General features: G+C 36.5%; 1 protein-coding gene across 4 annotated transcripts in view; it reads right to left on the minus strand.

The window, feature by feature from the left end:
* The window catches only part of BZW2 (basic leucine zipper and W2 domains 2), a gene marked incomplete at its 3' end in the record, with an annotated part of 58,231 nt that overhangs the window by 20,156 nt on the left and 11,576 nt on the right, over window positions 1–26,499 (minus strand). For 3 of the 4 annotated variants that reach the window (XM_082846544.1, XM_082846542.1, XM_082846541.1), the window contains 4 exons: window positions 20,014–20,078; window positions 11,197–11,373; window positions 6,905–7,008; window positions 3,662–3,727 (listed from right to left, as the gene is read on the minus strand). In XM_082846544.1, the coding sequence (XP_082702670.1) occupies window positions 3,662–3,727; window positions 6,905–7,008; window positions 11,197–11,373; window positions 20,014–20,071 (405 nt within the window). In that variant the 5' untranslated portion in view covers window positions 20,072–20,078. Of the gene's footprint in view, window positions 1–1,278; window positions 1,290–3,661; window positions 3,728–6,904; window positions 7,009–11,196; window positions 11,374–20,013; window positions 20,079–26,499 lie in introns of those variants that run through there. The other variant, XM_082846543.1, reaches the window with a different exon arrangement.

The following is a 26,499-nucleotide window of genomic DNA, read 5'->3' on the forward strand; positions in this document are numbered from 1 at the left end:
ATTTACATTCGACTTTGTATATGACAAAGTGTAAGTATTACAAAGCGTTTTCTGAAATACACTATTGCCTTTCATATGTTTTTCACTTCTATGCATGCTCCCCCCTCCATCCTCATCCTACAATACATCTACCCATCTTCTTTGGGTTATAACAAAAAACAAACAAACAAAAAAAAACAGGAGTCAATAAGCTTTGACATGTAGCATATACTTTTCTGAGCCCACAGCATAAAAAACTTTTTAAAAACAAGATTGCTGAGTGAAAAAAGGGTTTTCTAGGTTCTTGATGCCTCTTTTAAAATAATGAGATTCAACACAACATTGTAAATCTGCTATACTTCAATAAAAAAATAAAGTTAAAATAAAAACAATAAAAGACCACTGAGAGGACCGCGTACCGCAAAAAACAAAACAAAACAAAACAAAACAAAAACCAATAAAAGATATATAAACAAACAAACAAACAAAAATGAAATTCAGGGTTTCCCTGGTGGTGCAGTGGTTGAGAGTTTGCCTGCCAATGCAAGGGACACGGGTTCGTGCCCCCGTCCGGGAAGGTCCCACATGCCACGGAGTGGCTGGGCCCGTGAGCCATGGTCGCTGAGCCTACGCATCCGGAGCCTGTGCTCCGCAACGGGAGAGGCCACAGCAGTAAGAGGCCCGCGTACCGCAAAAAAAAAAAAAAAAAATGAAATTCAAACTAGGTATTTCCTAGATCATACAGTTTTACCACCAGCCCTGGTGATGAGGTAATGATGGATGTAAGATAAAGAAAAGTTCCTAGCAGAGTAAAGGCCTCTGCTGTGATTTTGTAGTGAGAGGATGACAGCGTTGTTTGGGTCCTTCTGGGTCACAATGCTGCCATCCTCTTATCCCAGCAGTAGGAAAAGTAAAAAAGTAGCAACCCCAGAATGGTTGAAGGGAAGCCAAAGCAAAGGGGATTAGACCCCACTTGCCATTTTGAATTCTAAGAGTATCCAGGCTTATAGAATGCCCTCCCTCCTAACCCTCCTCCACTTAGTGCTTTGACTATATTATATTTATATTCCATGGCTATTTTCTCTGTTTCAACAGACCTTGGGCATGTTACTGAGATTCCCCAGGGCCCAGTGTCACTATCGGGGCCCTGTTGACTTTTTCATTACTCTGTACCGACAAAAAATCACTGGCATCAATATAGGCTTATTAAATGTTTTAGGGCCAATGAAATTCCATTAGCTCTGTGCAGTGGGTAGGACTATATTAATTTACCATTCCCAACAGTTAAAGGATTATTACATTACAGAGAGGTTATGTGACTCCAAATATTTATATGATGAGTAAGTGGCAGAACTGGAACCAACCAGTCCATTTCACTCCCAATTTATGCCTATTAAAATCTCAATGATTTAAAAAGAAGTCACTTTCTAAGTTCACAAGAAAAGAGGGAGTGAGGGAAGGAGGTATCAATGGTTAAAGCTCCAGCGAGTCCCAGGAATGGGGTAAAAAAACCAACAAAACTGTAGATACTTTATATCAATCTGGCTTCTTTCTCTTATTATCAAAATAAGTAAGACTGAAGTAAATAATGAAAAATAGCCCCCAAGATTAAAATATTAACACTACTTGTTTAAGCACATTAATATACTCACATGCATCAAAAAACCCCTCAATTATAACAAAATGGTGCAAAAATTATATCTTTTCTTAAAATTAATATCCACATTGCTCAATTATACTAGTCAGCATTAAAATCAGATGCTACATGTATTGCAGCAGAATTTTCTTTAAAAATTGGATACACTGGGCTTTCCTGGTGGCGCAGTGGTTGAGAGTCCGCCTGCCGATGCAGGGGACGTGGGTTCGTGCCCTGGTCCGGGAAGATCCCACATACCGCCGAGTGGCTGGGCCCGTGAGCCATGGCCCCTGAGCCTGCACGTCCGGAGCCTGTGCTCCGCAATGGAAGAGGCCACAACAGTGAGATGCCCGCGTACCGCAAAAAAAAAAAAAAAAGGATACACTGTGAAAAATAAATAATTCTTGAGAGCATGTTCATCAAATGAATCAAACAGAAAGTTTTCAAGGTTCAAATGAACTAAAAGAAAAACATGAGTGATATTATTAGGCAAAATGATAAGATGTTTATTTGAATGCTTTAACATCATTTTTTTGTCATATCTATCCCTCTATTTTAATGATGCACTTGCTATTTTCTAAACATCTATCAATATAATGGACCACTTTTATCCATTTAAATGTTTTTTCATGTTAAAAAAAGTAATACCTGCTAGTAGAACAAATCTAACAACACAGAATAATATAAAAATGTGAGTAATCTCCTCTTTAATCCTATTTCCTTAGAATTAACATTATTAACAGTCTGACGTGTTCTTTCAGATTTCTAAATGCAATTATATATGTCTACATTTTATAAATAACTAGATGCATATACACATGCTTCTACTGAATTATGCACTGATAATAGCTCAAACTTGTTAAGTGAAGCAGACAGTCTTCTGAACACTTCATGTGTATTAATAATTACAAAAGTCTTGATCCTCACTTTAAGACAAAGAAATCTGAGGCACAAAGAACTTAAGTGACCTGCCTAAGGTTAAACTTCTACCAAATGGTTGCTTTTTCACTCGACAATTCATCATAGACATCTTCTTTTATCAATTCACGTGGTTATGCCTCATTCTTTAAATGACTGAATATTATTCCACTGTATTGAGAGACCATAATTTAATAACCCATCTCCCACCATGAACATTTGGGTTACATCTCAATACTGTGATGAACATCTTTATACATATAGTTGTATGTATCCATGCTGAAGGATTCTTTTAAGTGTGAAAGTTGAGTCATGGAGAATGTAAATTTAAAACAATGATTTTACTGTTTAAATGTTCTTCATTATACATGGAACCACTTTGAACAAAGGGAAGTAAGAGTAGGTAAGCAGCAAAGTAGATGTTGCAAAGTAACAAAGTAAGTAACAAAGTAGATGATTTCTTTATTCTCTTGGTTTATAATTTAGGCATATACCTAAAATCAGAGTAACAAGTTAATGTAGTGACTGCTATATATAAATACAGAGGAGCTATAAATTAGAAGGAGGAACATGCTGCAGTTTCTGAAAAGAGGGCTTCTTTAATAAGGTGCTATTGTTTATTTGGCTACTTATTAGAGGCCAATTACTGTATTAAGTACCTTACAGCTCATCTCATTTATTAGTACAACCATAAAATATGTACTTTTATTGCAGCTATTTTATAGATGAGAAAAACCACTGAGATTTACACCCAGACACTATTTCCAAAGATGTGCTTCTATCCCCTTTGCTAAACTGTATCTTCTAAAATTAAGGAATTTTACTGAGTATTAGCTGCTGTGCTATGCTCTTTCACAAGCTTTAACTAATTACATATTCTGTAAAGTTATTCCTTTGAACAAAGCATGCTGGCTTACATTAAACATGAAGGAAAAATTCTAGGCTAATCATGTTTTCTTTCTACAGCTATTAGCTAATGAGCTGTCATACTCATTCCTCCATTCAACAAACATTTATTAAAAACTTAAGAGGTCCATGGTACTTCTGGACCATCACTGTAAAAGCAAAATTTTTGTCCCTCTTCATTTCATCATTTTAGCAAACAGAGCATTACAGTTGAATTTTTACCTTTTTCATTTCATCCTCAAATGCCTTTTCCAAATACTTATATCTCCTGATGAGTTTATTGAAGACCTAAACATAAAAGAGAACCAGTCAATATTACGTGAACAATTTTAAAAGGCAATAGAAGGAGGTGTAGAAACTCACCCTAACTACAAGGGTCTACACTAATAAAAAGGTGTAGTTAAACATTCTCAGACTGTGGTATGAGAACTATCAGCATTTCAAGGAGTTATTATGACCTGAGGGAAAAGGAGGATCAAAATGCACATGTAGAATAAAACAAATTCATTTGAGAATGTAACAGGTGAGAACCAAAAATAGCTTTGATGAAAGTGAAATGAATATAATTTTAAAACTGTGTGATGTAGAGATTGAAAATAACTGAAACTAAGGGGATCATAGATAGAATCACACGCTGGATATGATGAAGAGGAGATCAGAGTTCAGGAGAGATTATACTCCAGGTGAACACAAACATGATTTCAGCAGATGAGCAATAAAGATTACTGGCCTCCACAATCTAGTTAGAATTCTCAAGCAGGGTTTGCAACTGTGTCAGTGGAATTCTGGACTGTTTTTAAGAGGAATGATGTTTGTTATGGATTGAGTTCGTGTTCCTCCTAAATTCATATGTTGAAGTCCTACCCTCAATGTGACCATTTGGAGGTAGGGACTTTGGGACAGGGTTAAGTGAGGTCATAAGGGTGGGGCCCTAGTCTGACAGGACTGATGGTCTTCTAAGAGCCAGGAAAGGAAACCTCACAAGGAACCAAATCCATTGGCACCTTGATCTTGGACTTCCCAGCCTCCCAAACTGCAAGAAATAATATTCTCTTGTTTAAGCCACCCAGTCTGTGGTATTTTGTTACGGCAGCCCGAACAGACTAATACAATGTTCTTATTTAAATGGGGATTTTATAAATATTATTTTAATAAGTGTCAAAATGATTTCTGAATACAATTCTTTTCTCTTATACCCATGTGATATACTCTCATCTAAAACTCTGTGTGTCTTCCTTAATGTGATCAAGATGGAGTTCAAGAGTAAAAATTATAGTGTTGCCCTTTATGAGGAAAGAAAAATGAGCCAGGAGGGAATTGATAATGCAATCAGGAAAAAAATAAATAAACTATACTGAAGTCCCACAAATTTGATTTCCAACTTACACTAGCACTCACATATTTCTTAGTGTGATTATCATCAGGAAAAAGAATTCTCCTTATCCAAGAATGATTATCCAAATCCCCACAGGTAAATGTTTACATATGAAAGCAAAAGTCATTATACTACCAAAGTACTCTTCAATGAACTAACAGCTTATAAAATTAACTTCCACTCAAATACCTTTCTCAATTTAATCTCTCTCCCTGACTACCCCATTGACCTCTGTCAGTCTATCAGTATATAATAATGTTTAATAAACTTAGAAACAATAATGTATCAAAAGTTCTTTCAAATATACATATTCCATATGAAAAAATAAATCATAAGTAAAAGAAACTATCCTATTTAGAAATAATGATGAGGTTAAGTCTATATAGATCTTTTCAATTTTATGAGAATAGTAGAGTACTGATTTTTCTTCCAGGCCTTCTTATCTTTCTTTCCCAGTGGGACTCAAACAGCAAATAATACACCTTGTACTTGCATTAATTTAATCCTAACAAAAATCCTCTGAGGAAGGTAAGGCAGGCGTTAACATCATTGACAGACCTGGAAACTGCTACTAAGTATCAGAGCAGAAACAGAACTCAGAAATTCTGATCCTCAGTGAACTGTACTTATCTAATATATCATAAGGCGAGAGAGAATTTTAAACGAACAGCTTTTGAATTGAGAACATCTGCTTCGGTATCCACCTGGCCCAAGGTGTTTGTGGCCGTTGACATAAGACAGTAGAAGCAAAGATTTAGAGAGGACAGGTTAGAACATCATCCACTGAACCCACGTGCTTAAGCTTTTGGTCCATTTTTAAAGATTTCCTTGGTTTTTATCTATTACACATTTCTTAAATATAAAAAAGGGGAATAAATATCTATGCTAAAATAGCATGTGATTAAAATAATGATTTTTGAAGTTTAAATTCTTAATGGCCACATATCCCCAATTACTCGGCTTAGCATGCCTTACACATTTTAATAAACAAAGTAAAGACAGTTTCTAGCATCTGAAATCACGTAGGTGCCAGGGATTCCTATGGCCTTTTCCATATATATATATATATATATATATATATATATATATATATATATATATATATATATATATATATATATATAATGAAATGTGTAAAACAAGAAGACTTGTTGACCTGGGACTTGCCTTCATGGTTTAGATGGGAATAAAAACTGACTTTTAAGAAGCGTCAGTGAAAGAATCAGAATAGGAACACACCAACCCTAAGCTGGCTGGTCACAATGCACATATGTTCAGCTTTAGAAGGTAATGTCTACAAGGTTGTCCCATTTTACACTACCACCGCTTCCTGATCTTCACCAGGGCCTAAATACTTCTTAATTTTCACAATCTAATGAATGCAAAAGGGTATCTCGATATTAATTGAAATTTTCTCAATGAGTTTGAACTCATTTCCTTTGTTTTTTGGAGGAATTGTGTTTCCTCTTTTCTGAAATGCCTGTAAGTCTTTTCTAATAGGTTGCTTGTCCTTTTCTTATTGACCTACAGTTCTTTATCTAATCTGGATATGAATCCTTTATCGGTTTTATGTATTACAAGTATCTTCCTGCCTCTTTCTTTTAAACAGCTACCTGAGAGTCTGTTAATATGAATTACTAAACTCTATGGATTGACTTATATATTGTTTTCATCCTTTGATATTATTACAAGCAACACTATAATAACTGTCGCTGTTTGCGTCACTTTACACATGCCACTGTCTGCAGGATGAAGTCCTCGAAGTAGAATTGCTGAGTCAAAGGGAATGTGTAGTTTTAGTTTTGAAAGATAGTGCTAAACTGCTCTCCCTAAAGCTTGGACCAATATATACTCCACCAGAAATTATGATTCCCCATATCTCTTATAGGTGAAAGGTACAGAAACTCTACTTTGGTGAAGCTTTAATGTCCGTTATTACGAATGCAATTCAGTATCTCTTCCTATGCCTAAGACCTATCTAATATCCCTATTTAAAAAGTGGCCTGTAGAATTTCTGAACCTAATGTTTTCCTAAATCCTGTTCAAATGTTTCCCTTCCAGTACAACAATCTCTCAGTGACAGGCTCTACCTGAGCATAGTTTCGGATGGTTTCGTGATCTTCATTTGCTGAAAACACACAGTGGTTGGTCATCTTGGTCTTGTCACCATCATCTATGCGTGTTCCTCCAGGGGCTAAAAAGGGAAAGGTAATGACCATTAGGACGGTGCTGAAATCAGAAGAGCATTTGCAGAAGAGATCAATTCCTGCACATCAAGGAAAACAATAAAGGTAGACGTCACATAAAGTTTCATAGAACGATGTGCATGTGTAGACACACACAGTTTTTAGATTATCATCTTAATAAAATTTTGTACAGGTGGTTGTATTTATTACAAAGGGCTAATTAAACCTTATGCATAAATTAATTGCATGAAAATAGACTCCTGAAGGAGGTGACTTTTCTAAAAACTAATTTACTTATAAAAGATGCATACATGTTACGATTAGTTTACATTTCTAACATAATGCAAAGTGGTTGTTCGATTTTCTATTCCTACCATAGTGTATGATGAGATTGTTGTTCTGTATACTTGCCTTCACTAGATCCTACCACTACAAGTCTGGTTCTTTCCAAAGTATATCTTTAACCATGGCAGCTAAACAATAACATTTGTTCAGTGAATTTAACTTGATTATTCTCAGTGCAGTTCCTGATGTTTTCCCACATTGGGACATGATTCACTTTTCAGGCTTGATAATAGTTTGCTGGACTCCAGTTCACCAATACTGGAACTGCCCAGACCTGGCTTTTACAGATCTTGCTGGTTTCTACTTCAGTAGGCATTAAAAATGTTCCCTCCTCCACCAACTCAGTTATTCACACAGGGTTGAACAGTATACACTCTGACCCCTTGTCATTTGTATTTGATCACCCAGCAGTTGCATTGGCTAGGAAAGAGTGTATTTTATCCTCTCTAATCTTTCTTCCCCATGGCCTATACAGTAATCATGGAATAAATGGATAGACCAAAAGAATGCCTTTTTTCCGTTACTCAACTTTCCTCATTCAAAGGCTCCTCCTGTAAGTCTCAATGGTGGTCATTACAAACATTGGTTGATTAGAAGACCAGAGTCAGAACACTAGGTATTTTTGTTTTCTGACTCTACTTTATCAGAATAAGGATAGAAATTTGAGCAAGCCAAGTTAGAGTAATAACTATTATATACTCAACAAGTATTTGCAGAGTATACACTTGTATAGGCCACTCTATTTATTTTAGTGTCTTGATTTGAGTCATATTTCAGATCTTTGGATGAAATGAGCTACACATAACCAACTTTTTTACTTATAAAACTGTATGCCGGAGCCTAAGTAAATTAGTTTTTAGAAAAGTCCGCTCCTTCAGGAGTCTATTCTCATGCAATTAATTTATGCACAAGACTTAATTAGCTCTTTGTAATGAATACAACCACCTGGAACAAAATTTTATTAAGATTATAATCTTGTAAAAACCCTGGGCTAATGATTCCTATCTGATAGAAGTTACATAACTGAAAAGTCTGATTTTGAAACTATAGTCTTTTCTCTTAAGAGGTAAGATTTAAAAATTGCAATCCCTTACAAAAGAAAATATTTGTTACACATTGATAATATTGCTACACCTCACATTTAAAATTTTGTTCCCTGATATCGGGACGAAGTATGAATTGCCATTTCTAAAAATTTTGGTGATCCTGCTGTTTTTCTCAAACTAGAAGTAAAATAATTTCTTTTTTTCCCATAAATTTATTTATTTTATTTATTTATTTTTGGCTGTGTTGGGTGTTCGTTGCAGCGCGCGGGCTTTCTCTAGTTGCGGAGAGCGGGGGCTACTCTTCATTGCAGTGTGCGGGCTTCTCATTGCAGTGGCTTCTCTCGTGTGGAGCATGGGCTGTAGGCTTCCGTAGTTGCGGCACATGGGCTCAGTAGCTGTGGCTCACGGGATCTAGAGCACAGGCTCAGTAGTTGTGGCGCACGGGCTTAGTTGCTCCGTGGCATGTGGCATCTTCCCAGACCAGGGCTCGAACCCGTGTCCCCTGCATTGGCAGGCGGATTCACAACCACTGCGCCACCAGGGAAGCCCCGAGAAAAGTAAAATATTTCTTGTATCTACTCTTCAAAGGGTACGACTGAAAAACGAAGGTAACTGTTGTCTCAAGAATAACAGGGGAAGGTAAATATTTTTGTGGGTGTGAAGAAAATTCTTACATACTCCACTTGTAAACAAAATGTTTATATAAAAAGAATGCACCTGGCTGACTTTATTCATTATATCATAGGTCTGGCCTCAGTAGACATCTGGGGTTGTACTGCCTGTGCTCGTAAGTTGTACCAAATATTTGCCCTCCCCTCTTTTGGATGGATAGGTGTGGTGTGAAGGAGTGAAATCTAGGCTGCAGATATAAATTTGTTGATCATCATTATAGAGATGGTAAATGAAGTCTTGAGATAATCAATGCAAAGCATATAATTTTAAACATATGTAAGGGGACAAGTATGGAAACCTAGGAGTCATGTGAGAAGTGGCAACTAGAGAGGTAGGAGGGAGTCTAAATGGTCCCATGTAAGGCAAGAAAGGAAAGCATTTCACGAATGATGAAAGGGTCAACAGTGCTGCCAGGAAGGCACTAAGAACTGAAAAGCGTGCGTTGAATTGAATGGTGAAGTCATGTGTGACTTTGGCAAGAACCAAAACCGACCGAAGACTATTCTTGCATACAATTTACCAGTGCATCGATAAAAGTATACCATAACTAAGGAAATTGAAAAAGCCAATAATCACATCAGGAAAGGTTCAACTTCACTATTAATTATGGTTTTCATTCTTTTTGGAATCATCTAAGGTAACATAACACTCATGGGCATGAAAGGCAACAACATACTGCAGAGTAAATATAAAACAGCATGTAGAGTATCACATTTGTATAATATCATCCCATTCTCAAAAGTTTATGTATTTTGGTAAAGGGATTTCTAGGAAAGAATTAACCAAAATATTAACAATAGCTATCTCTGTGTATTGGGATTTGAGCACACAATAAAGAGCTTTTTATACGTGGACTTGAATTATCTACAGGGATAAACTGAGACTTTCATAAATGATAACAACAAAATAAACTTGGTACGTAGTGAAAACCAGCAGTTCAGATCAAAAGGGGGCCTGAAAGTAAACGGGACCATGTACCAGCATAGATAGATCTAAGAGCTCAGAGGGAAGAATTAAAGGGTAGCTCTACCTAAAAATGTATGTATACACCCTGGCTTAAAGTAGATTGGCTTAAGCAGCATTTCTCAATGAAAGGCACTCACAGCACACTGGGCAGGGCAATTTTTCATTGTACTGAATGTTCCTTGCATAGCAAAGTAGGTGGCATACCTGGCCTCCACTCCCAAGTCTTTGTAGCAACCAAAACACTTCCACACATTTGCGAAGGTCCCCTAGGCAGCTGAAAGTCACTGGCCTGGGGATCTGACAATTTCCAGTGATTTATGGTTACCATAGGAACTAATTATGAAAACCAAGTTCTAAGAATAACTATGAAAGGAAAAATGGGTGGTTGTGATACCTAATAAACATTTAGAACAATACACCATACCACTTAAATAGTATTCTGAAGCCTTTTCCCCTGATGTCGCTGCTCTATAAGACATAGTTTTTATTTTGCTTTTTATCTATCTTTAACAACTTCCAAACTTCTATCTTTAATCCTTTTACCTATACACTCACAATTGCAAGGATTTTTTAAAAACTAGATTTAAACTATATTTCATAGACGGCTTTCTATGGATAAAATGAATTTTAATGAGAATTAAATTTAATGCGAATTCTTTTTAAATTTGTTGACACAGTTAAATCTCACTATACCTCACTGCTCACTATACCAAAAAAAAAAAAAGAAAGAAAAAGAAAAAAAGGGTGGGACTCAAAAGAAATGTGCTATGGCAATTGGGATTTAATGATATATACTGGAAGGATCTAGATGACAAACATAAAGTTATACTCTACTGTAGAAATTACTCCTCCTAAGTCCACTTCAGAAACATTCAAATATTAGGGACACATGGAAAAATTGGCTTTTATCTAAAGTCAAGGGGCCAATCATGTTGTGTGTCAACAAAAATCCTCAATGCTACGCCTCTCTTAACTAACAATCATTTCATAGCCGCATTAATACCATTCTAAATCGTAATCTAGGTCAAAGTTGTAGAGACTCCCATTTACATTTTTTTACCTACTATCATAAATGTAAGCTTATAAAGATTCTATCTCATAAGAAAATCTTTCAGTAGAATTGAAAGTACACAATATTACAAGAAGGTGCTCTAATGTATGGTTTACCGAGCATACTGCCAGCCACCAGGATATCGAAGAGTGTGTCTGCATAGCGACGATAATCTAATCTTGAGCCTGTAGAGTCCAGAAACTTGGCTACAGCTTCAAGGTCATCACCAGCTTCATTAAGTCCCTGGATGAGTGTATCCCTGAAGACTGTGGGTTCGAATTTCTCTTTTTCATCTAAAATAAATACAGAATACAATTATCCTTTTACTTACACAACATATTCCCAAATGCAACCATACATTTCCTTTGTTCACTGGTTTTTATTTGATAGTATGATTATTTAAAAGTTGAAGGATGATTAAGTTTTTCTACTAGTTTTTCATGTTAAAGCCCTTGTTTAAATATTTATTCAAGCAATTTATTTCTGTTGAAAGGGGCCACACTCTATCTAATACATTAAAAAATTGATGATTGATCATTTGTGTCACTCATAGGATAGGCCAATGTAAACTACTAACCCTATCTATCTGATAAACAATAAAGTATAACAATCAAAACTTAAAATTTTGTTCCACTTAACACAGAAAAAGAAAATGATGCGGGGAGAATCACTTAAGAATAAGGGAGAATATATAAACAAACAAAATAAAGATTGGGAGGAAGAAAATCAAGAGGGGTTATCTCTTTAAATTTTTTTAATCGAGATATAATTGACATATGATATTATATTAGTTGCAAGAATACAATATGATTTGATATTTTTATATATTGCAAAATGATCACCATAATAAGTCTAGCTACCATTCATTACCCTACATAGTCACACATTTTTGTCTTGTAATGAGAAATTTTAAGATCTTTCTTAGCAACTTTCAAGTATGCAATACAGTATTTTTTTTAACTTTTAATTTTATATTGGAGTATAGCCTATGAACAATGTTGTGATAGTTTTAGAGGCACAGCAAAGTGACTCAGCCATACATACACATGTATCCATTCTCCCCCAAACTCCCCTCCCATCCAGGCTGCCACATAACATTGAGCAGAGTTCCCTGTGCTATCCAGCAGGTCCTCGTTGGTTATCCATTTTAAATATAGCGGTGTGTGCATGTCAATGCCAAACTCCCAAACTATCCCCTCCCTCCACCTTCCCCCCTCATAATCATAAGTTCGTTCTCTAAGTCTGTGAGTCTGTTTCTGTTTTGTGCAATACAGTATTATTAACGAGTTATTATGCTGTACATCACATCCTCATTACTTATTCTACGATTGGAAGTTTGTACATTTTGACCACTACCTTCACCCACTGCCCCCTCCCCACCACGTCCCCACCAGTGCACCTCTGGCACCCATCAATCTGTTATCCATGAGCTGTTTTTTTTTTTGTTGTTTGTTTGTTTTTGTTTTAAAGATTCCACACGTAAGTGAGATGATACAGAATTCGCCTTTCTTATTTCACTTAACATAATGCTCTCCAGATCCATCCATGTAGTCACAAATGACAGGATTTCCTTCTTTTTATGGCTGAGTAATGGACAGGTTGTTTCCATATCTTGGCTTATTGTAAATAATGCTGCAGTGAACATTGGGGTGCATGTATCTTTTTGAGTTGGTGTTTTCATTTTCTTCCAATAAATACCCAGAAGTGGAGTTGCTGAATCATGTGTAATTCTATTTTTAATTTTTTAAGGAACCTACATACTGTTTTCTATAGTGGCTGCACCAATTTACATTCCCACCAATACTGTTCAAGGGTTCTCCTTTTTACACATCATCACCAAACACTTGTTATTTCCTGGAGGAATTTTTTTTTAACAAGATAAATTATTCCAGCGTACTTAAATATTTAAAAACTATCGTGAGCTATACGTTTGTATATCCAGCTTCAGAGCAGATGTTCTCAACCTTCTTGTTTTCATGACCCCTTGACACCCTTCAGAAGTATTAAAGATTCCAAAGAGTTCTTGTTTATGGAGGTTACATCTATGGATACTTACTTTATATAAATTAAAGCATAAAATTATTTATTACATGAAAAATTTTAGTGAGAAGAGAGGCACTGTTTTACACTTTTGCAAATCTCCTTAATGTCTGGCTTAATGGCAGACAGATTTCCAAACATGCTGCATGCAATCTGTTGCAATATCACACAACCTGTAGCCACCCACTGTAAACTCATGAGAGAATGTGTGAAAGGGGCAAATGATATCTCGGTATTTAATTCGAAAACAGTTTTGACTTTGTAGACACCCTGAAGTATTTCAGAGGATTTAGAGGTACAGATATTATGTAAGTTCCTCTCCTCAGCAGACTCTAGAGAGACGTCTTGTGGAAGGTCAGTTTGGAGCAAAATCTTGAACAAAATAAAGATCATACGCTGTTGAAAAAATGTGAAGCTAGCAAACTAGAGGTCAGAAGAGGTGTAAAAAAAAAAAAAAAAGGCTAGGTTAAAGGCAAAGTATGTAGGATTCAGTTCAAAGGATTTCACCTTTTTCCCCCCCTTATGCAGAGTCTGCATATGGGGAGAGAGGGGCAAAAGATTAACCCAGAAGTTAAAAAAAGAAAAAAAATTCTATCATATGTGTCTTTAGAGATAAGTAGATATTGCAACTGTAAAAAAAAAAAAAAAAGAAGGAGGAGAAGAAAAGAATGCTATAGAAAAAGAAACATTTCATGAATTAACAGAAAAAGTTCCTAGAAATGAAAAATATGACAGAAAAACATACGAACTCAACTGAAGAGTTAAAAGAGAAAGCTGAGAATATCTCTTAGGAACTGGGAAAAAAGTCAGAGACCTACAAAATAGGAGCAGAAGGGTAAGAAAAAGAGCCGACCCGTCAAATGTCCAAATAATAAGTGAATAAAAATATATTTTTTTAAAAAAGGAAAGGAAAGGATTTAAAAATTTCAAGAAAGTTTTACAGTATTGAAGGACATGAGTTTCCCAATAAAGGACTGTCTAGAGACCCAGCACAAGGACTGAAAGTGGATCCACAAGGTGCATTCATTACTGTGAAACTTCAGAACACTGGGAATAAAGCAACTCTCTGAAGTTTCAGGTGCAAAAAACCAAATCACATATAAAGTATCAGGAAACAGAATGACTTTGAATTGCGCAACAGAAATACCAGAAACCTGAAGATATTCCTTCAAAATTATGAGGAAAAGCAATTTCCAAACTAGAATTCCAGTGTTCGGTCTCACTACTAATCAAACATAAGAGCAGAATAAACATATTTCAAGACATTCAAGGCCTCAAAAATTATGTTTCTGATACACTCTTTTTAAAAGCGATTGAAACAGACACCACACCGAAATGAGAGAATAACTCATGATTTCACAATCTTAGTAAGTCACGAGATCCCAGGAAAAAGAGAAAAAAAAATCTAAGAGACAGACAACAGTACTCTTCAGGACAGTGGTGAAAGGACATTTCAAGCATTTCACGTTAACAGCTGGACAGTTGGCCTAGAGAGCAAACCAAATGGAAGAGGGTTTTTCAATACAATATGATATGATACATAGTCAGAATTCCTTCAATGTAATATCATTGTTAGAATTCCTAAAGTGTTTATATTAAGAGATTTACATAACAAGGGAAAGGATGGGGTTGACTAGCTTTAAGGTACAGAAGACTAAGCAAAAAAAAAAAAAAAGATTTTGATTATTATTAAATTCATTAAATCCAAAGAGAAAATGGTGTTCAGAAAAATAAATCAAATGATAGTTCAGCTCTGAAGAACATGTACCAAGTCACAATAATATACACCCTAAACAGGAGTCTAGCTAAAACTGTGATACAATGAAAGGACGGAGAACGAGACGAGGTTTGCAGGTGGGTGAGGCATGAAAGAGCCGAATCCTCACGTCCCATAGGAGGAAATGCATCTAGAATACCTCCAACAGAAACATCAAGCATCAGCCACACAGGAGTGTTATTTGGCCACAGGAATGCAAATGCTAAAAGAAGCAGTTAAAGAGTAGAAAGGGCTCCGCTGGGGTCTTGCAGAACTGTTTGACTATTTAAACCACGTACACGCATGACTTTGATAACAATTAAAAACTACATGTAAAAACCAGACAGCAGCTGCCTGGTTTGTACAGACTGCCTACCTACAGTCTAACAGAAGGGATGTGTTGTAAGGGGTTAATACCACAGCCTCAGAAACAGAGAAGAATGGCATTCCCAGTACCAGTCAGAGTCACGCAGCATAAGATACCATGAAGACAGATGTAAATTAACTTGAACACTATTCGTCATGAACAAGAGATAAAAGTCCTTTTGATGCCATAAGCAAAACATTATGCAGCCAAGAACATGCAAATGTTGACCGCAGGAAAAACATAATTGGGGTCTTGTTGTGAAGCGGGGGAGGGAGAGAATGGGCACCCTAGAAACGCAGATCACGGGGCTCGGAAGAAGTGGGTAACATCCTGTGACCCACAGGATGAACTCATTGGCAAGCATCATCCCCTACTCGGGGTCCAGCCAAAGGGTAATTCACCACCCACCTTGGGAAGAAGTTCCCTCTCCTTGAACACAAAAGCATGAGAAGTAAAAAGACCACGAGCTGCTTATTAAGTCTCGTGACCAGCTCCCAAAATCAATTGAGGCCATCTGCACAATGGCACCCCAACATGCTTTGACATTGACTCAGGTGGTAGAACAGACTTTGGTGGCTTGAAAATTATAAATTCAAGACACTGGAAAATATAAGTTGAGCAATAAGGTAAGCTACAAATTCATGCAGACAGCTTTGTTTTGAATCTAAGAGACAACTTAAAAACTCTTTGTAAAAAGGCCCTCATCCACCAGTTATACTTTTCCAAAAGACTTGCTAAGGAGAGGGAAAGTAAAAGGAGGAAGACAGCACATCATGGCCAGACATATTTCAACAGTGAGTAATAATGCACTAGGTCAAAATGATCAAGTATAGCTTAGGAATCTTAAAAAGTCATGATGGCCTGGGAGGATTAAAAATTCTCTTGCAGGATGAAAAGCAAAACTCCCACCTGCTAAGGTAAGTGTCCATCTAGAGGAAAACTAAATTCCCGTACAGGAAAATGGCAAGAACATTACTGGAAGTTTGGGGAAACAAGACAATATTTTACCCATAAGTTCTTTTTCATCTGAAACAATCAACAGTGTATATGATTTGTATTTCATTTGAGGACAGTGTAGCAGAAGTACCAACAAAATCCTAATGAAAATATGCCATTGCTTCCTTGAGTTTCCATTTGGCAGGTCAAAACTCCCTTGAGGTAGGAAGTACACAATTAGGGTCTCACATTTATACTGTGCTGGTGAATCACAAGTGTGACACTGAAGAGTCAGTCATAATCACCCTCACAAAACATAGAGAAACAGGCCTATTTCCGACACTCAAATACGCCTGTAAGTTATCTAAATACATTGCTTTCTCTAAGAACTATGGTAAATGGTTAAGACAGCATTCTCCCAATGTGTTAAGTGACAAATAACAATCTACCCTCCCTTTCTGAAGGTCACTGAGTTACAGTAAATGAATAAGAACGATCATGGGTTTTCTAACTATACACACACAGATTTACTTCCGTATATATTTAAAGATTTACCTCATTAGTTCTTAACACCACTTATTACAAATCTAAGAGTAATTTAAAACCACCAAAACGGATCTAAAGCCTCAAAGAGAAACCTGAGTATGTGGTCCCTCTGGAGGCCTGATGTTTGGTCATTTTTTTCTCTCCTATTTTCACTAATTTTAATCCAATTTCTCCACAAAATTTAGAGGGAGGCCAGTTCAATTATTAAATATTTCATTTCACTAAGCATAACAATGGCTCAAGGGAGAAGTGTTCATCCTTTCAGATTCCTCCAAGTCACACTAGAAAACATAATCCCTCTGGAGAAAATATTATAAGCAAGATGTGCATATTTCACAAAGGATACGTTCGATATGATGTGTCCTACCATAATGTTTAATTTTGATGTTAAGCAAAAAGAAATACATTTTTATACTAATTTGGCAGGGAAGAGCATTAACTTTGCTAGGAAATAGGTACAAACTGAAGACAGAGCTTCAGAAGACAGCCTATTAAAATGACCTTGAAATATCCTCCGTAGATTTTTTTTCTCGGCTCTACAAAACTGCCAACCATCTATCTGAATTCAGCCCCATCATACTAGCAGAAGAAAAGCCAAAGCACAATGAATCGTCAGGACGCAATTCACTATTACGAAAAGCAGAAAATGAGGTTGACTCCATTTTCTTTTTCCAGTCAGCAGTTTGGCACAAAATGGCCCAAGTGCTGCTCTAATCCCCAACAGACCTGAGTTATATAAATCTAGATCAACTGACAAATGATAGATAACATATTTCTGGGTGGCTCTCTGTGGGTATTCCCGCAGCTATCAGACACAGGCACAGTCTTGCCCACCAAATGAATCAGAGGCAAACCACTTCAGTGTTAGAGGAAACCTTTCCAGTCCAAAACTGAAGACTGACCGTAAGGGCCAGTTTACTCGCTGAATCATGCCTGCTCTTGTGCAAGACATCCTTGGGCCCTCTCCTGGCGTTGGAGCTCAGCTACCGTGAATCAGCGTCACACTAAGAAAGCTGCCCGAGTTGGAGATCCATGTCTGAGATTAACACGTTCCCTCAGCGGGCAGGCGATGGCAAACTTTCCTTCACCTGACAGTTGGGCATACATTAAATATTATCACATTACTAGGCGCAACAATAGCTTAACTGTAACTAGGTTTCTGATTAAGTCCTTTGGAAATCATCGACGTCATTTATGTTTTTCAAGACGGCTTTAAACAATGAGACAAAGAACGTACGCTGGTTGCAGCACCTTGCATTGCTATCTGCTTCCAGATTTCAATCCACATTGTGTAGTGGGGACACAGTTTGTAAGAGAGCTAAATATAATAGAAGGAGGTGGTTCAGACTATACTTATACTTAGCTTATGGGGATGAGTCAAGGATGCAAAAGATAAAAATAAAAAAGAGTATAAGACAGAAATACTATACAAAATAACCGTATCTTTTGGTTTTTAAAATATTTTTTAATTTTCATTTTTTTAGTGGGAATGTGAAGCCTTCTGGCAGGTAGCATTTTAGTCCTTACTGTTACCTAGTGACTCTTGCAATCTCTTCTAATTCAAATGATCTATTGTACTGAGAATTCTTTTCTTTCTACATGGCTACACTTGCTACTTACATAGTCACAGCATTGCAAGAGAACTTCAGCTACACGCATTGGCTGAAAATGCCAAAGGCATGTGATATAGCTTATCAATTCAACAATTTAGCACTCGATGACCATTACACGGCATTCTGCTTCATAATCAGCTATGAGGCCTTCAAAAGGATATTCAATCATCCTTTATCTTTACACATGATACTTCCTTAAATATTTTTCAGTCACTCTCCTCAGTGTCAGTCAACATAATAATTTCATACCATGTTTCATATTTTAAAAAGTTTCCCTATTGGGACTTCCTTGGTGGTCCAGTGGGTAAGACTCCGTGCTCCCAATGCAGGGGGCAAGGGTTTAATTCCTGGTCGGGGAACTAGATCCCACATGCATGTCACAACTAAGAGTTTGCAGGCCGCTACTAAGAAGCGCACATGCCGCATCTAAGACCTGGCACAGCCTAAATAAATAAATAAATCGATAGATTAAAAAGTTTCCCTATCAACTTTTGACTCAACTGCTCTTAAAACCAAGAGGATTTCTATATAATTATGCAAAAGTGATTAAATACTATAAAAGATTTAAAAATTCTGTACACAAAAAGAATGGGAAGATGAACATAACAAAAAGAAGTCACTCACATATAGAGATTGTACCAGCCACCATCAAACTGGCTATATCACTTCTCTTCCCACGATGAAAGACACTTGACAATATCCTGAGTTTTACAGATATCTAGGGCAGTAAACTTAATTCGACTTTCTAAATTCTGAAAAGGCTAAAACACTTCAATGTCTTCCCTAATTTACTCTTCTCTTAGTTTTACTATCTTGGCTTATGAACGTTTTCTTAAAAACACAAAGAAAGCAAAAACCAAACGCAAACGCTGATGTTAAAAACAGTAAAGTTTATCAACTGCCTTCATAGCCTCACATGAGAGTAAGGCAACCTGAACAGATATAATCATCCTCATTTTGTAGATGAAGACACAAAGCTCAGGAAAGTTAAATGACTTGTCCAAAATCAAACACCTAAGTAACCGGTGGTCCTGAGGCTTGAATGCACACCTTCAGATTTTACAGTCAGAGCTCAAAAGACAGAAATTAGTGAGGTTAGGTGGAAACAAAGATAATCCCAATTCCTCTTTGTGGAATTAAGAAATTTCAGCTAAAATTGGAGTCCGGGAAGGCCTGTGGGGGGAGCTCTTATACCCTGCCATGCACCAACAATTACTCCAAACAGGAAGATACTTATGCCTTCCTCTCTAGTCTCCAACGGAAAGGTGTTGCCTACTTAACTAACCAGAAGGAAGAAGAAAACTTCTCTCCACCTAACCACAGCCCAGCCAATCAGAGAATGTACCAGACCAACCTATGAGTAGCCTCCATACTTTGGACTCCCAGCTTCCTCACATGGACTGTTGGGTTATTTTAGCTCCTCTCAACTCCCCTCTTTTCCCTACAATAGCAAGTTCCTCTTCCTTGTTCTCTGACTTGCCCCATAGTTCACATACCCCGAACTGCAATTCCTCTGGGCTCTTCCCGAAGAAACTCTCTTTTGCTAGTAAAATAACTGGCTGTTGTATTGTTAAACTTGACATTCACCAACCTTATATTTTGATTAGAACTTTAAACACACATTTCCCCCAACCCCGTCCCCGCCATACACACACAAACACACAACACCACCTACCCCTTTTCCGAGTTTTGAACCGCTGGCCTGTTAGCACTGGCTTCTGATGCTTATTCATAAAATTTCTGAAAACAAAGAAAATAACATTAGGCACTTCAAATAAGCAGTTGATATAATATATAGCTAATAAGTATACGTTTGACTTCACCCATACTAAATATACTTTTAAAAATGAGATAATTGTAACTACTGAACTAGCAAAACTTTTAAAGTTTAATAATATCTAGTGTGGACAAAAGACACAAGGAAAATAACCACAGACATAAACTTTGATATAAAGGATAAACTCCATGCAATACTTTTGGGAAGCATTTGGTGAATATCTATAAATATTTACATGTGCATAACCTATGGTCCAGCAATTCCTTTACAAGGAATTTGTATAACTTTTCCTTTACAATTTATACCCACACAAGTATGCAAATATACGTGTATGTGTATATATAAAAGGATTTAGCTGCAACATTGTTGGATGCATAAAAAAATGGAAGTTGAATACTCATAAACCTATCTAGTTCAATAAGTTATAATAAGCCATCATATGGAACTACGAAGCTTTACAAAATAAATTATATCCAGTGTACTACATATGGTCCTGGCTACCTCTCTGATTATGTTTCCTACGTATACCTCTTCCCATCATTCACTGCACCAGCCACATTGCCCTCTTTGCTTCTTCCAGTGGGCCAGGGAAGCCATTCACGTGGCTTTAACTCTCTGCACTCACTCAAATGCCTCCATTTCAGAGACTTTCCCAGACCACCCTGACTAACAAGGCTCCTTCTCTCTCTCTCCCTCTCATCTAGCTCTATTTCTCTTCATAGCTCACAGCAGGCCCTGTCATTTCATTAGCATCTGTTTGCCATGGTCTATTTCCCCCAAGAGTAACATCCATGTGGGTAGGGATTTTGTAGGTTTTACTCAATACTGTATCGTTAGCACCTAAAACAATACTGAGAGTAAGCATTTAAATTTAATAAATAATTGTCAAATAAGCTGTTGCACTGATATGGAAAGATGTTCAAGTAAAATTGTTAAAGGAAAAAAGCAAGTTGAATGAAAGAGTGTAAAGCATAATTTTTCGGTTAAAAAGGGGGGTACACGTAATATTTCCTTTTCTAGGCAAGGAACATTTAAGAACGATACAAGAAACTGTTAGTAAGCTTTTCATTTGTTTGCTTAACCTCAGAGGATGAGTATTTGGGTATTTGAAATTCTCCTATTGGATTTAATATATAATTAAAAATATCAAAAACGATCTTTTAAAAAAATGAACAATCTGCTCTAAAAGACCTTTTACAAACTGAGAATAACCTTGCTGGCATAAATATTATAATCTGAAAATATGTCTAGATTGCCTAAATTATGAGGACCAAACGATTAAGATAATGTCAAGCAAATTATTTAATTATCTTTCAAAGATTTTTTAAATTGTGATTTGAAAATGTCTAGATTTTCTCCATTACTTATACCATTAATTGTATCTCAAAATTTTTAAAAAATCCTCAAGAATGTGGAAAAATTATTATTCAATTTATGTACTAAAACTTTCTTCCAACCCCATGAAAAAAGAGAAACTTCTATTTTCACATAGAAATCAATCTGTTTATCATTGAAAACTTGAATCACCATTTTTAAAGTGAAACTAAAAAAACATGTTTTAAATAAAGTAACAAAGCCCCAAAGTAGTATCTTTTATGGTTTAAGTAGAGAGAATTTTTATCAATCCTATAAGGTGAACTTACTACATCCTGCTTGGAGATATAAAGGTGACTAAGCCGGATTCCAAGCCCTCAAGGAACACAGAGCCCAGCAGAGATAAAATACAAACATCTACAGTACAATGTGACAGGTGAAACAACAGCGGGACACACCTAGCTAACCAGTATAGAGAAGGGATGGATTGCTGTATGTGTATGGGGCAGCAGCTGCACAGTGAAATAACTACAAAAGCAATAACTTTAATCAATGAAATCTCATTTCACTTGAAAGATGTTGGAAATAGAGTTTCTAATGCATTATTTATAATCACTGCAAAACTCTTTCATTCAGAATTTTCCCTGTTGGAATTTTCAACAGATTCACTCTATACCAGCAAACATTTCTATTGGAGCACAAGTAATGAATATACGTGTGTGTGTGTGTGTGTGTGTGTGTGTGTGTGTGTGTGTTCTCCTTAATGTTTCCACACCTCCCAAAACACAACAAATACCGAAATACCATACAAAATATTTTCTTGGGTTAGCGAAGAAAAATATCTGTTAAAGAGTTTGGGTCTCCTACCGAGATACAAACCCAAAAATAGAGCCTGAAACTCCTCCAGGAGGTGAACAAGCAAGGAAGGAGTTTCCTTTTTTGCCAAAGATGTTTTTATTTTAGAATTTAAAAATATTTTTAAAGTGGGAGCCCCCTCTAAGACTTATTTTAATGTCTAGAATATAAACATATAGAATTCCCTAATTAACTCTACCTTTACACCTTGTTTCTATTTTCCTGCTAATGGGGAATTACTACCAAACACAGCCTACACTGGAGAGAATTACTCTATTTTAAAAATTCTTTAGCTCTGTTTATACTTTCTTTAGTTCTAAATACAAAAGTTTTTTCTTCATAGCCCAGTTATGCAGGCTTATTTTACACAACCTCAATATAGTCTATGTGGAAAATAATAAAAGAACACATAAACATAAAAAAAGTATGCAAAGATTTTGACACACACAACATCCAAAATCAAACAAACAAACACAGAGACTCACCTACTGGTATTGAAAGACTAAATGAAGATATTCTGTTCACCAAAAGTCTCTATCGTTTAGCTGTTACTATTTGGAGTGGAGGCTTGGCTTCCCTCTAAATTTAGCTCTGGTGCTACATTATAATCTGCTCCAGTGAGGGTCAGCCTTTATAAGGCACTCACTGAAGCTCTGGCTGAAGAAGAGCAAGGACACTTTGACTAAGAAACTGTGCTGGCTTAAACCTGGGAAAGTAACAAAGGAAGACTAACAAAGGCAGTTCTATTAGGCCAAGGTCAAAAGCTCACTCTTTTTTTTTTTTTTTTTTTTTTTGCGGTACGCGGGCCTCTCACTGTTGTAGCCTCTCCCGTTGCGGAGCACAGGCTTCGGACGCGCAGGCTCAGCGGCCATGGCTCACGGGCCCAGCCGCTCCGTGGCATGTGGGATCTCCCCAGACCGGGGCACGAACCCGTGTCCCCTACATCGGCAGGCGGATTCTCAACCACTGAGCCACCAGGTAAGCCCAAAAGCTCACTTTTATTAGACTGCATTACAACTTACAAGTTGAAATCAACTAAAATCATGATGATTTCGCTTCCATAGAAACTATAACCCAAACACTCACATAGAAAATAAGCTCATGGGACTTCCCTGGTGGTGCAGTGGTTAAGAATCTGCCTGCCAACGCAGGGGAAACGGGTTCGAGCCCTGGTCCGAGAAGATCTCACATGCCGCAGAGCAATTAAGCCCGTGCGCCACAACTGCTGAGCCTGCACTCTAGAGCCCACAAGCCACAACTACTGAGCCCACGTGCCACAACTACTGAAGCCCGTATGCCTAGAGCCTGTGCTCTGAAACAAGAGAAGCCACCACAATGAGAAGCCTGTGCACCCCAATGAAGAGTAGCCCCCACTCGCTGCAACTAGAGAAAGCCCATGCACGAAGACCCAACACAATCAAAAATTTTAAAATAAATAATAAAAATAAATTATTAAAAAAATAAAAAGAAAAGAAGCTTATGTCCCACCAAAATGAAAAAGCTCCACGGTTTAAAATAAAATTTTAAAAAATTGTATGTAAAGTGGTAAAACAAAATGGATTCAAGTATTTCCCACGTCATCTAAGAGACTAAATTTCTTGGATAGTTTAGAAGATAAAAGAAGGCCATAAAAATACTAAAGCGATACAATCAACCAAACAATAGAAAGCAGGTACTTTATTAATGAAATAAACATTTTTGAATCAATTTCTATTTAAGTCTAAATGGAAAAGTTTAATTGAAAGATTTTTAAGTCTAACATATTAGATAAATATCGCCCCACCTCACTTTATTTATCTTCTAACTGCCCTCATGCTCTTTTCATATTCCACCCCTTACTCCCAACCAGACTCTGGGTCCAAGTGTGACAATGGGCCAGCAGCATTGAAGGGTCTCATGGCTACTGTGTATTAATTCTGCCACTTGCCCTGCCCACCCTGAGTAGATTGACACCTTGCATGATGTCTTCCCTCATATTCTTCCTTAATTCTCTCCATTCTGGAAAGTGTCTGACCTATCACAGAAGGCCGTACCTTCTAGTTGTCCCTACTAGTGGATGCCTGTTCTCAACTAGTAATCAAGAGATTTGGCCTGATACTCTATTCTTGCCTGTTCTTCCGGTCTGGCTCATCTTTGAAGTATGATAATCTGCCTTATGTAAGGCATTTAATATTATTAATATATGCTACACATAAAATAACTATGCTATTCAAACAACCTTGACATTATAAATATGGATACTCTAAAGTGGAATCAATCTTATTTTATAAAGGGATAGAAAGAAAATATTTTAGGCTCTGTGAGCTACATGGTCTCTGTTCCAACTACTCAGTTCTGCTGTTATAGCCTGAAAGCAGCCATAGGCAATATATAAATAGGTGGTCATGGCTGTATTCCAGTCAAACTTTATTTACAAAACAAACAGTGGATCAGAATGGGCCCCCAGGTTGCAGTTTGCCAACACCCATCCTGGAGAGGTGTACCCAACAGAACTATCTGTGACCGTGAAAATGTTCTATATCTGCACTGTCTAATATGGTAGCCACATGTGGCTATTGGACCCTTGAAGTGCGGCTAGTGTGACTGAGGAACTAAATGTTTAATTTTATTTAATTTTCATTAATTAAAATTAAAATTGAAATAGCCAACGTGTCTCGTGGCTATTATGTCAGGCAACCCAGTTCTAAAGCATTCCCTACGGCCCAACACACAAACTTGATAAAAAGGTGAAAACACACTCAAAGGATAGAAATTTTTTAATTAATATTTTTCAAATAAAGCAGCTCTGCAGAGCATTTTGCCCAAATTTCAAAACTATGTGGCTACAGCAGGGAAGAAAAGAAAAAGTACCAAACTTCAAAGTGAAACTCTCTTTGTACCGTCAATATTACTTAAGACAATGGGAAGAGAGAGACTTCCGATTCTAAGATAATAAAAATTATAGGGCAACAATATTATCCCCAAAGTATAAAGTGTGTCATAAAGATGCAATAACACCAGCACACAAAACGCAAAATATAACTGACCCACTTTACTGCAACGTTCTCAGGATGTACTCTGTGTTTAGGAGTAAGTTTCAAGAACTACCTTTTATTCTATATTTCAAATGGGTAAAGTAATTTACCATAAAAGAAAACTAAAAATTGCCCATAATTATAAACTATTCTCCTTTCCATTAAAGCTAAAACTGCAAGAACAAACATCATAAACTCCTGTACAAAAAGTTGTCATATCTAGGGATCGTTTGGGTTGATAACATTGTAGCATTCTTCTCTCAAAAGAAAAACAAAATTAAATTGCTCTGTGAAACTTTAAATTATGAACATTCTAAAGCGATAAGCTAAATATTTGCCTATAATTACACTACACAATTTTGTTGTCCAGAATAACATTAACTTGTTCAATATCCTTACCATGATTTTGTAACAGCCTCTCTGGACTCAAAATCACCCAGCCTCTACAACAAACTTCGCTATAGCTCCTAGAAAATTCTATCTAAGTTCCAGTATTTATAATAATGGAAAAAACATTAAAAATTTAAAATAACAAATAGCCTACCTATAAAAGAAAAATGTTTCTAAATAAATTCAAATATTTCTTTAATACAAAAATATTACTATTATATTCATATCCTCTTCATTCTTATAATTAATGATATAAAAGAACAAAGATATCTTTCTTAAAAAGCACAAAACTTAAACTATAGTTCTCTCCTCAAAATTTTACAACAGTAGTTTGCAGCAAGGGACATTAATGGTAGGAACTTAAATTGTGCTAAGCAATGACCTTTTAAGAAAGAGGGATCAAAGCCCAAAGGAATTGTGTTGTGAAAAAAAGTACACTGAGTTAACTATATTCATTTAAATCTGCCTTAAGAAGACATAAAAGCATCGTGATTAAATTTTCATTATGACATTTCCAAATTGATTTCACTTCTTAAACTTTATCTTATTTTCGAATGATTCTTGCTTCCCTGTAAATAAAAATATTCCAGAAATTACATTTTAAGTATTAATGTACAACCTCTTCACTGAAATAAGGACAATTACATAATGTCACTTATTTCATCTCAATGAAGTTATTTTCAAAAACTTTCAAGAAGTATAAATTAACTCCGAAATAGTTTCACTCTGCTTATCAATTCATGCCATCTTCTCAAGGGACTCTGTAAGCAGTCCCTGGGGCAAGCACATGTCCTTCTCTGGGCCCTTCCAC

The sequence above is a fragment of the Leucopleurus acutus genome (assembly GCF_964270905.1).
Source record: "Leucopleurus acutus genome assembly, chromosome: 9".
NCBI classification, from domain to species: Eukaryota; Metazoa; Chordata; class Mammalia; order Artiodactyla; family Delphinidae; genus Leucopleurus; species Leucopleurus acutus.